The sequence below is a fragment of the Mobula birostris genome, chromosome 23, assembly GCF_030028105.1.
Source record: "Mobula birostris isolate sMobBir1 chromosome 23, sMobBir1.hap1, whole genome shotgun sequence".
Lineage (NCBI taxonomy): Eukaryota > Metazoa > Chordata > Chondrichthyes > Myliobatiformes > Myliobatidae > Mobula > Mobula birostris.
Window position 1 is genome coordinate 14,464,603 of NC_092392.1, and position 14,599 is coordinate 14,479,201.

At 42.7% G+C, this 14,599-nt stretch overlaps 1 protein-coding gene across 2 annotated transcripts in view; it reads left to right on the plus strand.

Moving 5' to 3' along the window:
* orc5 (origin recognition complex, subunit 5) overlaps positions 1–14,599 on the plus strand; it is a 92,920-nt gene that overhangs the window by 46,559 nt on the left and 31,762 nt on the right. The window contains exons 13-14 of one of the 2 annotated variants that reach the window (XR_011882990.1): positions 4,866–4,976; positions 7,584–7,736. Coding sequence is in view for 1 of the 2 variants with exons in the window: in XM_072241861.1 (XP_072097962.1) it covers positions 4,866–4,976 (111 nt within the window). In the remaining variant the exon portion in view is untranslated. The remainder of the gene's footprint in view (positions 1–4,865; positions 4,977–7,583; positions 7,737–14,599) is intronic. The other variant, XM_072241861.1, reaches the window with a different exon arrangement.

The following is a 14,599-nucleotide window of genomic DNA, read 5'->3' on the forward strand; positions in this document are numbered from 1 at the left end:
CAGGGAGGGAGGCAAAAGAGGTGGGGGCGTGGTACTGTTGATTAGAGATAGTGTCACGGCTGCAGAAAAGGAGGAAGTCGTAGAGAGGTTGTCTACGGAGTCTCTGTGGGCGGAAGTTAGGAATAGGAAGGGGTCAATAACTCTACTGGATGTTTTTTTATTATCCTCCAATAGTAACAGGGACATTGAGGAGCAGATAGGGAGACAGATTCTGGAAAGGAGTAATAACAACAGGGTTGTTGTGGTGGGAGATTTTAATTTCCCAAATATTGATTGGCATCTCCCTTGAGCAGGGGTTTAGATGGGGTGGAGTTTGTTAGGTGTGTTCAGGAAGGTTTCTTGACACAATATGTGGATAAGCCTACAGGAGGAGAGGCTGTACTTGATCTGGTATCGGGAAATGAACCTGGTCAGGTGTCAGGTCTCTCTGTGGAGAGCATTTAGAAGATAGTGATCATAATTCTATCTCCTTTACCATAGCATTGGAGAGGGATAGGAACAGACAAGTTAGGGAAATGCTTAATTGGAGTAAGGGGAAATATGAGGCTATCAGGCAGGAGCTTGGAAGCATAAATTGGAAACTGATGTTGTCAGGGAAACGTACGGAAGAAATGTGGCAAATGTTCAGGATATACTTGCGTGGGTTTCTGCGTAGATACGTTCCAATGAGATGGAAAGGATGGTAGGGTACAGGAACTGCGGTGTACAAAGGCTGTTGTAAATCTAGTCAAGAAGAAAAGAAGAGCTTACGAAAGGTTCAAAAACCTAGGTAATGATAGAGATCTAGAAGATTATAAGGCTAGCAGAAAGGAGCTTAAGTATGAAATTTGGAGAGCCAGAAGGGACCATGAGAAGACCTTGGCAGACAGGATTAAGGAAAACCCCAAAGCATTCTACAAGTATGTGAAGAGCAAGAGGATAAAATGTGAGAGAATAGGGCCAATCAAGTGTCACAGTGGAAAAGTGTGTATGGAACCGGAGGAGATAGAAGAGGTACTTAATAAGTATTTTGCTTCAGTATTCACTATGGAAAAGGATCTTGGCGATTGTAGGGATGACTTACAGTGGACTGAAAAGCTTGAGCATGTAGATATTAAGGAAGAAGATGTGCTGGAGCTTTTGGAAAGCATCAAGTTGGATAAGTCATCGGAACCAGACAGGATGTACCCCAGGCTACTGTGGGAAGCGAGGGAGGAGATTGCTGAGCCTATGGCGATGATCTTTGCATCATCAGTGAGGACGGGAGAGGTTCCGGAGGATTGGGTTGCGGATGTTGTTCCCTTATTCAAGAAAGGGAGTAAGGATAGCCCTGAAAATCATAGACCAGTGAGTCTTACTTCAGTGGTTGGTAAGTTGATGGAGAAGATCCTGAGAGGCAGGATTTTTGAACATCTGGAGAGACATAATATGATGAGGAATAGTCAGAATGGCTTTGTCAAAGGCAGGTCGTGCCTTACAAGCCTGATTGAATTTTTTTGAGGATGTGACTAAACACATTGATGAAGGTAGAGCCGTAGATGTAGTGTATATACATTTTAGCAAGGCATTTGATAAGGTATCCCATGCAAGGCTTATTGAGAAAGTAAGGAGGCATGTGATCCAAGGAGGTATTGCTTTGTGGATCCAGCACTGGCTTGCCCACAGAAGTCAAAGAGTGGTTGTAGACAGGTCATATTCTGCATGGAGGCCGGTGACCAGTGGTGTGCCTCAGGGATCTGTTCTGGGACCCTTACTCTTCATGATTTTTATAAATGACCTGGATGAAGAAATGGATGGATGGGTTAGTAAATTTGCTGATGACACAAAGGTTGGAGGTGTTGTGGATAGTGTGGAAGGCTGTCAGAGGTTACAGCGGGACATTGATAGGATGTAAACCTGGGCTGAGAAGTGGCTGATGGAGTTCAACCCAGGTAAGAGTGAGGTGGTTCATTTTGGTAGGTCAAATATGATAGCAGAATATAGCATTAATGGCAAGACTGTTGGCAGTGTGGAGGGTCAGAGGGATTTTGGGGTCCGAGTCCATAGGACACTCAAAGCTGCTATGTAGGTTGACTCTGTGGTTAAGAAGGCATATGGTACATTGGCCTTCATCAATCGTGGGATTGAGTTTAAGAGCCGAGATGAAATGTTGCAGATATATTGGACCCTGTCAGACCCCACTTGGGGTACTGTGCTCATTTCTGGTTGCCTCAGTACAGGAAGGATGTGGAAACTATAGAAAGGGTGCAGTGGAGATCTACAAGGATGTTGCCTGGATTGGGGAGCATGTCTTATGAGAATAGGTTGAGTGAACTTGGCCTTTTCTCCTTGGAGCGACAGAGGATGAGGTGACCTGATAGAGGTGTGTAAGATAATGAGAGGCATTGATCATGTAGATAGTCAGAGGCTTTTTCCCAGGGCTGAAATGGCAAGCATGAGAGGGCATAGTTTTAAGGTGCTTGGAAGTAGGTACAGAGGAGATGTCAGGGGTAAGTTTTTTACACAAAGAGTGGTGAGTGCGTAGAATGGGCTGCCGGTGACGGTGGTGGAGGCGGAAACAATAGGGTCTTTTAAGGGACTCCTGGATAGGTACATGGAGCTTAGAAAAATAGAGGGCAATGGGTAAGCCTAGGTAGTTCTAAGGTAAGGACATGTTTGGCACAGCTTTGTGGGCTGAAGGGCCTGTATTGTGCTGTAGGTTTTCTATGCTTCTATAAAAATGTGATTTAGTTCCTAAAATCAACAGAGGAATTCCTACAGTGTATGTTGCTGCATTCTTTTGATTGACTGTAAATGAGCAAAATCAGAGCAGACACCTAGTGCAGATAATGGACTGCCTTCAAACAATGCTTCTGATGATGGCATCCTCCAAATCTTCATTTTCATTGTAACGTTCAAGATGATTGCCAATACCTTCACATTTTTCATAGTTCCTAACTTGCTGAAGTGGTGAAATCATTTCATTTTTACTCCTGGTCATTTCTGCCGTCTCCCAAGCCTGAATACTTGAAACTGCAGTAAGCAAAACAGTTCTGAATTGTCTTACTACTTATTACTCGCAACTGTCAATGACAAAAATCACTGGTGTTTGAAAACAAATGCACACAAGTGACACTATTTCAAAACTGTGTGCTCTAAGACCACATGATGAGCATGTGACTGACATTTGTTTCTGTTCTTTAAGAGTTCACCCAAATAATGGCGGCCCCAATTAGCCGAAATCCACTGTATTTCACAGTTTGTAAATTAAGAGCTGTTATTAAACGGTCCCAGCTACTACTACCACCCTAATGTAAAAAGAAAATGCTGAAGCAGTGAGAAATTCACAAATGCTTGTCGAAATGGTGGTGGAAAATCTAGTAAACAAATATTGACGTAGCAGAATGTATTGGACCAGTAGACAATACTGATGCTTCAGTCCTGCAATGGTGCAGGTAAAGTTAGGTAGATAGGTAGGTAAGGATCTTAACACAACCTTAATGAAGAAACAAGAGCTATGTCTCCATTTAAGGGTGGTGTGTAAGTTAGAGAGGACGTTGGTGATGTTTTGCTTCTGACTCCATCCAGTGGTTAAGGAGCTGCTCCCTAAACCACCGGGTGGAATCCGTTTATATGAAGACACAGTGGACATGATCTTCAACACTTGATAACTCCAAAGGAAATGTGGGCAGGAACTCTAGCCCATAAAAATAAAGAAATTGGTGAGACCTGATACAGATTGAGGGACCGTTTTATTGAGGACCTTCTCTCCATCCGCAAAAAGCGGGATTTCCCGGTGACCAACTTCCTTCCCCTGTTCCCATTCCAACATGTCAGTCCATGGCCTCCTGCCATGACGAATATATTGTCAGGTTGGAGGAGCAACACCTCGTATTCTGTCTAGGTAGTCTCCAACCTGATGGTGTGAACCCACAGATTTTGTTATGTATGACACGGGGAGTACTTGACACGACTTATTTATTTATTGAGATTCAACACAGAATAGCCGTGCTGCCCAGCAACCCCCAATTTAACCCTAGCCTAATCACAGGACAATTTACAATGACCAATTAACCTACTAACTGGTACATCTTTGGACTGTGGGAGGAAACCAGAGCACAAGGAGCTCTGACCTCTAATAGTATCTACTAAACACTATGTTACCATGCTGACCCATGATGTGTAGGTGAATAATATGTGAGATGGTGCAGTCTTTCTACCATTTGTGTTGGGCTTTTATGTGCTAAAGTTTGGACTTAAGATTTTCAATGTCATCCCAAGTGCTCCTTTTCCTTCCAAGCAGGATGGGTGAGGGTTTGCCAGGAGTTGTTGGAGTTGTGCACTTTCAAGAAGGTTTTGAGCACAGTCTTGAATATTTTTCTCTTTCCATTTGGTAATGTCTTTGCATGCCGGAGTTTCTGGGCTTCTTGCTTATTTGTGTATTTCAGTTACAACTTTCTATCTCATTGATGTTCAGATACAGGTACATGCATAGACTGAGAAATTGGAGAGAGATTTAGAGTACAAATTCTTAGCATTTTAAAATTGAGAAGATATATGCAGTCTGTGGAATTTAGAAATTTTTTTTATCAACTTTAGGCTCGGGTTTTTATTAAACTGTTTTAGATGCTTCATAAAGCCAAAGTATGTAGCAAAACAACTATTATTTTGCTGTCTTGCAAGTGCAATCATTTTTAATTTGTTAGTAAAAGTCACATCAGTCTACAATGCACTAAATGCAAGTTTACGTCACTGTTCAGGTCATGATTCAACTTATCTTTTGAAAGCATGTCGCAGAACAGCTTAAGATGAATTACATTAACAGGGAGCTGTTTACTAAATTAAAGGCATATGATGTCCCTATATGTACCATTACCAAACACTTAAATTAATCTTGTCTCTTGCAGACCAGCAATCACCTCCTTGGTCCTAAACCATTCCCACTGGATAGATTGTTGGCAATTTTCTACAGCATTGTTGACAGCAGAGTAACTCCCAGTGCAAACATCTTTTCTCAGGTGAGTTTGGAATATGCCAATCTTTTCTCCATTAACTCAAATTTCACACAGTCCTTATTTGTGCATTTCGGATGAAACCTGACATGTAAAAACAACTGTTCATTCAATTTCTTCCAAATTCCTAACTAACTATTCAGCCAAAATAAATTTTACTTTAGAAATAAATTGATTTGTCCACCTTATCAACTGATGACATTGAATGTGCAGAGCTTGATTAATAGTTTTATTAAGGCTATTTGGAAATATATGTAGATGATAAAAATAAGTGTTTTCCCCCAAAACTATGTAAAGATAAACTTTTATACTTTATAGTGGGCTGGTGTGATTACTGTAACTGACACTAACTTGCAATTGTACTACAATAACCTTTATCTGCCATCAATGCCAAATGGTTGTTTTAAATTTTTCAGCAAGGGTAGCATGTCATAAAAGTGATAACTCTGTGAGATTGGAGGTCCCTAAGCCTTAGGTCCCATACCACCAGTTTCATGAATAGCTATTACGCTGCTACCAAGAAGCTCCTGAATCAGTGTGGATAAGTTAATTCACGACTACTCTGAACGGATTCTATAATCTACAGACTCACTTTCAAGGACTCTTCAGAACTCATGTTCTCAGTGTTATTTTTATTGGCATAGTTTGTCATCTTTTGCAGATTGGTGTGTGTCAGCCTTTGAATAGATGGATCTTTTGTAAACTTTTATTGTACTTTTCTCCCAAAAACTTCTGCAAGAAACTAAATCTCAAGGTAGTATATAGTAACACATACATACCTTGATAATATATTTACTTTGAACTGAATATGCTGTTGTAAATGTTAGAATTGCTTTATCAGTATATTTGGACACTTGGTGGCAGCATTGTGCTAAGAGTTGTGCACTTAAATACAGTCAAGAATTAGAAAGGAATTTTGTAGCAATCCAGACAATTACTTTGGGAACACATTTACTGCAACACTGTGCACTGACCCCAGTAAATTTTCCAAAATAATTGACAGCAGTTTGCCTTTGAGGGCACCTGACATGTAAATGTCTGCCGGCTAGCTGAGTTGTCCAGGTTAATGCTGCCATTGACTCTCTTCCATTATCTTCACCTCTGTGTGCACACCTTCTATCCAAAAACTCCTTGTGAAAGATGCTCACTAACCTGTTTAGGCATTTTAAAAATTGTTTTTAGAGACAGGTTACAATTTCCATCTAGATACTATTACGTGCAAGTCTGCTGACTGTAAATCTGGTCCGCTTAAAATAATTTTAAAAAAATTTGTAATATTTTGAAGGTATGATTAATCTTTATAAATCCCAATAACATGGAGAATTTACCTGAAGTGTATTATTCTTGGAAATAGACATGCACCTGCAGTGACTTTTATATTTAATGCAGTTTCCGATTGCTCCAGTTGCTTTAAAGTGTAGTCATTTTGTAAAATCATAAAGAGAAAATCTGCAGACGCTGGAAGTCCAAGCAACACAGACAAAATGCTGGAAGAACTCAGCAGGCCATGCAGCATCTATGGAGAAGAGTACAGTCGACGTTTTTGGCTGAGCCCCTTCATCAGGACAAAAGATGAGTCAGAGTAAGATGGTAGGGGAGGGGAAGAAAAAACTCAAGGTGATAGGTAAAACTGGGAGGAGGGGAGGGGGAGGGTGAAGTAATGAGCTAGGAAGTTGGTGAAAGGGATACAAGGCTGGAGAAGGGGGAGTCTGATAGGAGAGGATAGAGGCCATGGAAGAAGGAAAAGGGAGAGGAGCACCAGAGGGAGGTGATGGGCAGGTAAGGAGATAAGGTGAGAGAGAGAAATGGGACTGGGGAATGGTGAAGGGGGGGGGGTATTACTGGAAACTTGAGAAATCAGGTTGGAGACCACCGAGAGGGAATATAAGGTGTTGCTGCTCCAACCTGAGTGTGACCTCATCAGGACAGAAGAGGGAGGCCATGGATTGACATATTGGAATGGGAAGTGGAATTAAAATGGGTGACCACTGGGAGATCCTGCTTTTTCTGGTGGACAGAGCGTAGGTTTTCGGTGAAGCGGTCTCCCAATCTACATCGGGTCTCACGAATATATAGGAGGCCCCACAGGGAGCACTGGATATAGTAGATGACCCCAACAGACTCACAGGTGAAGTGTCGCCTTACTTGGAAGGACCGCTCACCTCTTCACCATTCCCCATTTCTTTCTCCCTCTCTCGCCTTATCTCCTTTCTTGTCCAACACCTCCCTCTGGTGCTTCTCCCCTTTTCTTTCTTCTGTGGCCTTCTGTCCTCTCCCATCAGATTTCTCCTTCTCCAGTTCTGTATCTCTTTCACTAATCAACATCTTAGCTCCTTGTTTCACCTTGTGTTTCTCCCTTCTCTCCCTTTCACCTTCTTACTCTGACTCCATATCTGTTTCTCTCCAGTCTTGATGAAGGGGCTCGGCCGAAATGCCACCTGTACTCTTCTCCATAGATGCTGCCTGGTCTGCTGAGTTCCTCCAGCATTTTGTGTGTGTTGTTGTGTAAAACTTTGATTAGTCATGCGCTTGTCAATCAGAGTATTTTAAACCATGCATTTCAGAACCATCATTGTAATTATTGCTGAACAGCGTGTTTTTTCTGCATTTTAGAAGTAAAGCAAACTGGAATCTTGGGCAAGCCCACCCACCAGGGTGGGGTGCTGTTAATCAAGTGTTAGAATAGCACCAGTATTGATAACGGATTGGATCGGATATATGATGAGAGTTGTAGTGAAGTACATGTGGAAAACAGAATTGGATCAGGCAAGTACTGAAAATCCATGGGTCTAGGATGAATTAGGGTTGGTTGACAATTCTTCTGCATGCTGTTTGTGAAGTGTAATATTGGGAAGAAGGAGCATCTGAGTTGAAATTTCGTAGCTTCTTCTCAGACTATCAGCTTTTAAGGCATGTTCGTGGCTGTTGTATGTGCATTGTGATAGATGCTGTGCTACCTGAATTGAAATATGTTCTTTGTTGAACGTTGCTGGGCTTTACAAGATATAAAGAGATGTGAATGTCGACTAGGTTTACAACTTATTGTTTCATTGTTCATAAAATTATACCGAAGATCATCTCCTTTGTGTGCAATGAATAAACAATCACCTGATGCAGGTTTGGTTTCAGTCTTCATCTTTTCTATTTGAAAATCACTCCACTAGGTGTCACAGTCCATCGCATTTTCTTATGGAACACGATATAACAATAAATTGTTTTTTTGTAAATTAAGGACTGTAGATTTGTGTATAATATTTTAAAATGCCAGCTTCATTGCTCACTACTTCTCCAATTCTGCCATCTCTAGTGCCATGATGCTATAGTTTGCATTGTTATTGTAGTTCGGGCTGCATTTTTCAGTTTGAGATGCTAATTATCAGTGTGAATTTTCAGATACTGTACATGATTCTTTTTACAGCACTGAAGAAGATTGTGCAGCCTATTGGGTCTTGCCAGTTCCCAGCAGAGCATTCCCATCAGTTCTAATTCCCTTTCATCCTTTCCCTTGTAGCCCTGCAAATCGGCTTCAAATGGTCATCAAGAGTTTAGTAATGGACCTCGTGCATGAAGCAGTAATGTTTTTCCCTTACATTCTTGAATGTTACTAAGAATTATTTCAGATACATCACTATTATAGGTCTGAAGAAAAATTTGTCTCTCAGCTTTTTAAGAACTACTTTTTATCATGCACATTTTTATTTTCAAAACCAATCTTGCTACCTTGAGTTGAAAAAATATCAGTTTCTTATTTTTTAAAGTTGCAATTATTATTGCTAAAAAGTCGCAATTATAGATGAGTTGACTAGAATGGAAGCTGCACATTATTTTCAAATTAAATAAGACTAAAACTCCAGCTGTAAAAAAAAAATTATTTCTTCTGCTTTTCCTCCATTTCAGTCATCTGTGGACACAGTGCAATCCAAAATCAAGGATTTCATTGTAATATGCCTTCTAAAATAATGATAGACATAATTTTCTTTCTGTTTGGCTTGTGCTAGTATATTGCAGGTACTTTAACTACAGAGTATGCCTTAAGGGGCAGATATGAATATCACATGCACTTCCTCTATCATTATCTATTGCACACAGTGTTGCCGTGGTCGCCTCCTTTAGCACCTTTGCTCTGTCTGCTGTGGTTGTTGAGATTTGCCAGTTGCTAGCCATTTTGATTCTCCTGTTCCCACACCAATGTGTCTGTCCTTAGTCGCCAATATTGCAGGTTCAGGCTAAACATAAACTCGAGGAACAACATTTTATATTATGCCTCAGCAGTTTACAACCTTACAGCATGAACATTGAATTCTCCAAATCTGGTAATTTGGTCATCTCCCCTCTTGTCTTTTAAACTGGATGAAGGGTTTCAATCCTTAGTATTGCCCAACCCCTTTCCTTCACAGCTGCTGCCTGGCCCATTGAGTTGCTCAGCATCTTATGCATTGCTCCAGATTCCAACATCTACAATCTCTCAGATTTGAATATAAATCAGTCATGGGAAGTTGACTCTGACCAAGGCATTATCTTGCAAATATATTTGTTGCCTTTTGTATGAAACATGAACAAAGCTTTGTGTCCAAGATCATTAGAGCCACTAGTGTATTTCCATACAGAATTATTGACTGGTTTAAGAAAACTGTCTTGACTATTGCTTTGTATTTCGCTAAACTGACCGGTTAACATAGATAGACTTTCTTAGCTGAGCAAAGTATTATCATTCAAAATATTTCCTTGTGTATAAATATGTAGATTTGGTGCAAGTTCACAGATTTACTTTTATTTGCAGGACAGACAAGGAGCAAAGGTCCAGTCAGTCTGACAGCAATGGTGGGGAAGTTACTAGAGGAATTCTAAGGAACAGGATCTACCAGCATTTGGATAGACATAGTCTGATTAAGAGGAGACAGCTTGGCTTAGTGCGTGGAAACACACATAAAAAGTGCTGGTGAACGCAGCAGGCCAGGCAGCATCTATAGGAAGAGGTACAGTCGACGTTTCGGGCTGAGACCCTTCGTCAGGACTAACTGAAAGAAGAGATAGTAAGAGATTTGAAAGTGGGAGGGGGGGGGGAGATCCAAAATGATAGGAGAAGACAGGAGGGGGAGGGCTGGAGCTAAGAGCTGGAAAGTTGATTGGCTAAAGGGATATGAGGCTGAAGAAGGGAGAGGATCATGGGACTGGAGGCCTAGGGAGAAAGAAGGGGGAGGGGAGTCCAGAGGATGGGCAAGGGGTTATAGTGAGAGGGACAGAGGGAGAAAAAAGGAGAGAGAAAATAAGTAGGTAAGTAAGGGATGGGGTACAAAGTGGAGGTGGGGCATTAACGGAAGTTAGAGAAGTCAATGTGCCTCCAGCACCATCAGTGCGGGCTCCAACGACCATGGGTACCTTCAAAGCAATTGCACAACCTCCAACTGTGACTCCAGCCTTGAACTCCAAGCCAGGTCTTCACGTGCTGCTATTGTGACTCCCATCTCCCTTTCCCCCACCACCACTCTGCAACCCTGTCTCCCCCAGATCCCATCGTCAGCTCTGGACCCTCAGAAGCTCCATCTTCCTCTCACCCCAACCCTCCCCTTTCTACTGACACCACCAGCCTCCCTCCCCATCCCCCCTCTGTTCCCAGCTCTCAAGACTCCAGCGTTGAACTCCAGGCCAGGTCTTCACATGCTGCTACTGTGACTCCTGTCTCCCCTTCCCCCACCATCACTCTGCAACCCCGTCTCCCTCACATTCCATCACCTACTCCTGGGCCCTCAGAGGCTCCTTCTTCCTCTCACCCCAACCCTCCCCTCTCCACTGACACCACCAGCCTCCCCCCTCTGATCCCAGTTCTCATCCGTGCCGGGTCTTTACCATCCCCTCCGACCTTTAACTCTCTGAGGCAGAGCGCTCTGTCCTCAGTAAAGGCCTTACCTTTGTCCCCCTTCACCCACACCTCAGCGAGTTCCGCATTCGCCATGACGCTGAACTTTTCTTCCACTGGCTCCGTCTTCAAGCCTACTTCTTCGGCGAGGGCTCTCCCACCCCAACCGATGACCCCTTCTCCACTCTTCAACCCTCTTCCTCTTCATGGACACCTTGCTCTGGTCTTCTGCCTGCTGTGGATCTCTTTATTGCTAACCGCTGATGGCACATCAACCGTGTCGACTTCACCACACCTTGTTCCCATTCCAACCTCACTCCATCCGAATGCTCTGCACTCCACTCCCTCCGCACTAATCCTAACAATATAAAACCCGCCGATATGTGGGGTGCTGTTGAAATCTGGCGTACTGACCTCTACCTTGCCAAGGCACAGCGACAACTCGCGGATATCTCCTCTTATTTACCCCTTGATCATGAACCCACTAAGGAGCACCAGGCCATTGTCTCCCACACCATCACCAACTTTATCAGCTCAGGGGATCTCCCATCCACTGCTGTTGTTGTTGTTGTCGTTCGTCCATCGTGCGTCGATGAGGACCTCGACATCATTATTGATGGTGTCGAGACTAGCACGTGACTTGGATTTAAGTGAGGGAGAGTTGCGCAGCGTCAGCCTCACTCTCTCTTCCCAATTCCCATCTGGATCCAGTGGCAAGACCGAGTCGAGACGGCTGGAGATGGGACTAGGCCTAGTGGATGACCAGGACGTCTTCTGTGTCTTGTCCTGCTCTACACGTTCCACGATGCTTGCAGAGACTGCCTTCTTGACCGTTGGACCTTCTATTGGTCTCGTCCGCTCAATCCGCCGGAGTCTGTCTTCACATGCTGGGATAGACAACTCCCTATCTCACCGAGGGTTTGAGACCTGACAGCTACCCTCACCTGGTTTAGCCGGCTTGTCGAAGCCGTTGCCCGGGGTGTGGCTGCTGTCGCATGCAAACAGCTACGGGGAGCCACAGGTGAGAGCTGAGTGCCAGGTGGGAACCAAAGGTGGACTAACCGCCTTGAAAAGGACGCAACATGTTACCCCACCAGAGGTGCTACCCCTCCCTGACATGCCATCCACCCTGACACCCCATCCACCCCATCCATCGCTGTTAACTGAAAGGTTGGTGGTTCGAGCCCACCCAGGGACGCCATCCACTGCACCAGCCTTATAGTTCCCACGCCCCACTCTTCCCGTTTCTAGAAACGGGAAGAGCAGAGTGTGGGAACTATACCCAAGATCCATAAGATCCACAAACCTGCCTGTCCAGGTAGACCCATTGTCTCAGCTTGCTCCTGCCCCACCAAACTCATTTCTGCATACCTTGACACTGTTTTATTCCCCCTTGTTCAATCCCTTCCCACCTATGTTCGTGACACTTCTCACGCTCTGAATTTTTTCAATGGTTTTAAGTTCGCTGGCCCCCACTGCTTTATTTTCACCATGGATGTCCAGTCTCTATATACTTCCATCCCCCACCAGGAAGGTCTCAAAGCTCTCCACTTCTTTTTGGATTCCAGACCTAACCAGTTCCCCTCTACCACCGCTCTCCTCCATCTTGCGGAATTAGTCCTTACTCTTAATAATTTCTCCTTTGGCTCCTCCCACTGTGGAAAGTCAAGTTTGATGGACCTTTTAGATTTGTTTGAACAGGTATCCAAAAAGTTAAGATGTGGGTAGGACTGTGAATGTTGTCTATTTGGACTTTGATAGGGGGATCTTGATCAGTTAGGGAAGTGAGCTGAGGAGGGGCAAATAGATTTTAATATAAATAAGTGTGAGGTGATGCATTTTAGAAAGTCAAACCAGTGTAAGACTTGTTACAAGTGCATAATTCATTGTCACAGGCGTACAGGGTGCTTAACACTGAAATTTCATCAGTCAGGGTATTGAGTATCGTAGCTGGAACATGATGTTGCAGTTGTAGAAGTCATTGCTGAGGCATTATTTGGAGTACAGTGTAGTTTGGTTATCCTTTTATAAGAAAGGCATAGTTAAACTGGACATAGTGCAGAAAAAATCTACAAGGATGTTGCCAAGAAAAGAGGGCATGAGTTACCAGGAGAGGTTGGCCAGGCCAGGTCTTTATTCCTTGGCATATAAGAGAATGAAGATGACCTTATTGAAACGTTTAAAATGATGGAAGGCATAGATAAGGTGGATGGTAACACTTCTTACCAGTGTAGGGAAGTCCAAAGGTAAGGGGCATAGATTTAGAGAGAGAGAGGGAGAGAATGAGAATTTAAAAGGACCTGCAGGGCAACTTCTTCCCATTCAGAGTTGCCTGAGAATGTGGTTGGGGCAGGTATAATTGTATCATTTGAGAAGCACTTGAGTAGGTATACGGAAGGGCAAGGCTTAGAGAGATATTGGCCAGACGCAGAAAATAGGGAGTAGCAGGATGGGCACTATGGTCGACATGGACTTATTGGGCCAAAGGGCACGGTATATTGCTCTATGATTAACTCTAATACTAATCTCAATTTTGTTAAATTTATGTATGTTTATCTTACTTGAAATGGAATTGCAATCAGCTACTTGACATTGTAGAACTAAAATTAATTGCATTGAATCAACCATTGTGTTTAACAACATTGAGTTCCAAAAGCTCTTGGAACTTATTTTATTTAATGAACTAGTGTACCCATTTTATAAGCTGCTGTGGTCTCTTTTAAACATGTTCCAGCAATGTACCCCACAGCCTCACAAACTTCCATCACAAAAATAAGATTTTCCTCTTTATTTTATTAATCTCCTCAGTTTGTCACCAGTTCAAATGAAAACATGCTTATTTTATGTTCTTTCTCTGATATCTGGAAGATAAATGTAATTTTTTTCCTCAGCAACCTTCTTTTCATCACTTTAATGCTTTGTCTCTCAGTTCTTGGCTGAGAGGACATAATCAACTTTTAAGCTTATTGCTTGGGTATCCCACTGGATTTAGACATTGCTTATTCATGGCTATTGATCTGTGGGACAGCGGGCCATCTGTTTAGAGTTCTCTGGGGCAAAGGTTCAAATGGTACATCAGACCTCCAAACTTGTACTGCTGGTATTTTTATCAGAAAATGTACTTTTTAAAAGAATTTGACAGAGCAAGCACAGTTACTCCAGCTGATCTATCTACTGCGGTAGAATTAATCCATTTTGGATAGCAGTAACTGATAATGTTTTGCAGACTCTAATTATCTAGTAAGCACTGTCTGGTATTGAAGGGAGAATATCCTTTTTTGCTACAGGCAATCCACTGCACAGTAAGGTTTAGTACTTCTCAAATATCTTCCCAAGGATGTTTAGGGAAATGAGATGAGCTCTATCATCAGAGTTTCTCTTAGCTGAACATGATGAGTACAATGCAACTCAATAAAACAAAGAGCATTGAAATAGCATCAGCAAAAGCTAAAAAGACACTTTTGAAATAACCCTACTCAGTGGAGTTCACCAATATCCAAGTGTCAGGCTAATCTGTTACAGCTTTGCTTCAGAATAGTTTCTGTTGCTGTGTGTTACTTAATGGTTGATATGAGACTGTCTTTCAGCAGTAAGTGTTAATGTATGTCTTGGATCAGGTTAGAGGACAGATTTGGATTGATTTTAGATTGGTAGTGACTTGGAACTGTCCACACCAGCAAAAGAGAAGACTTTTGGTAAGGTGTATTGGCAATGCTGGGCAACATTTGAAAGTTTTCTTTTATCTGAATAGGTTGAGAATATTGCAATTTAA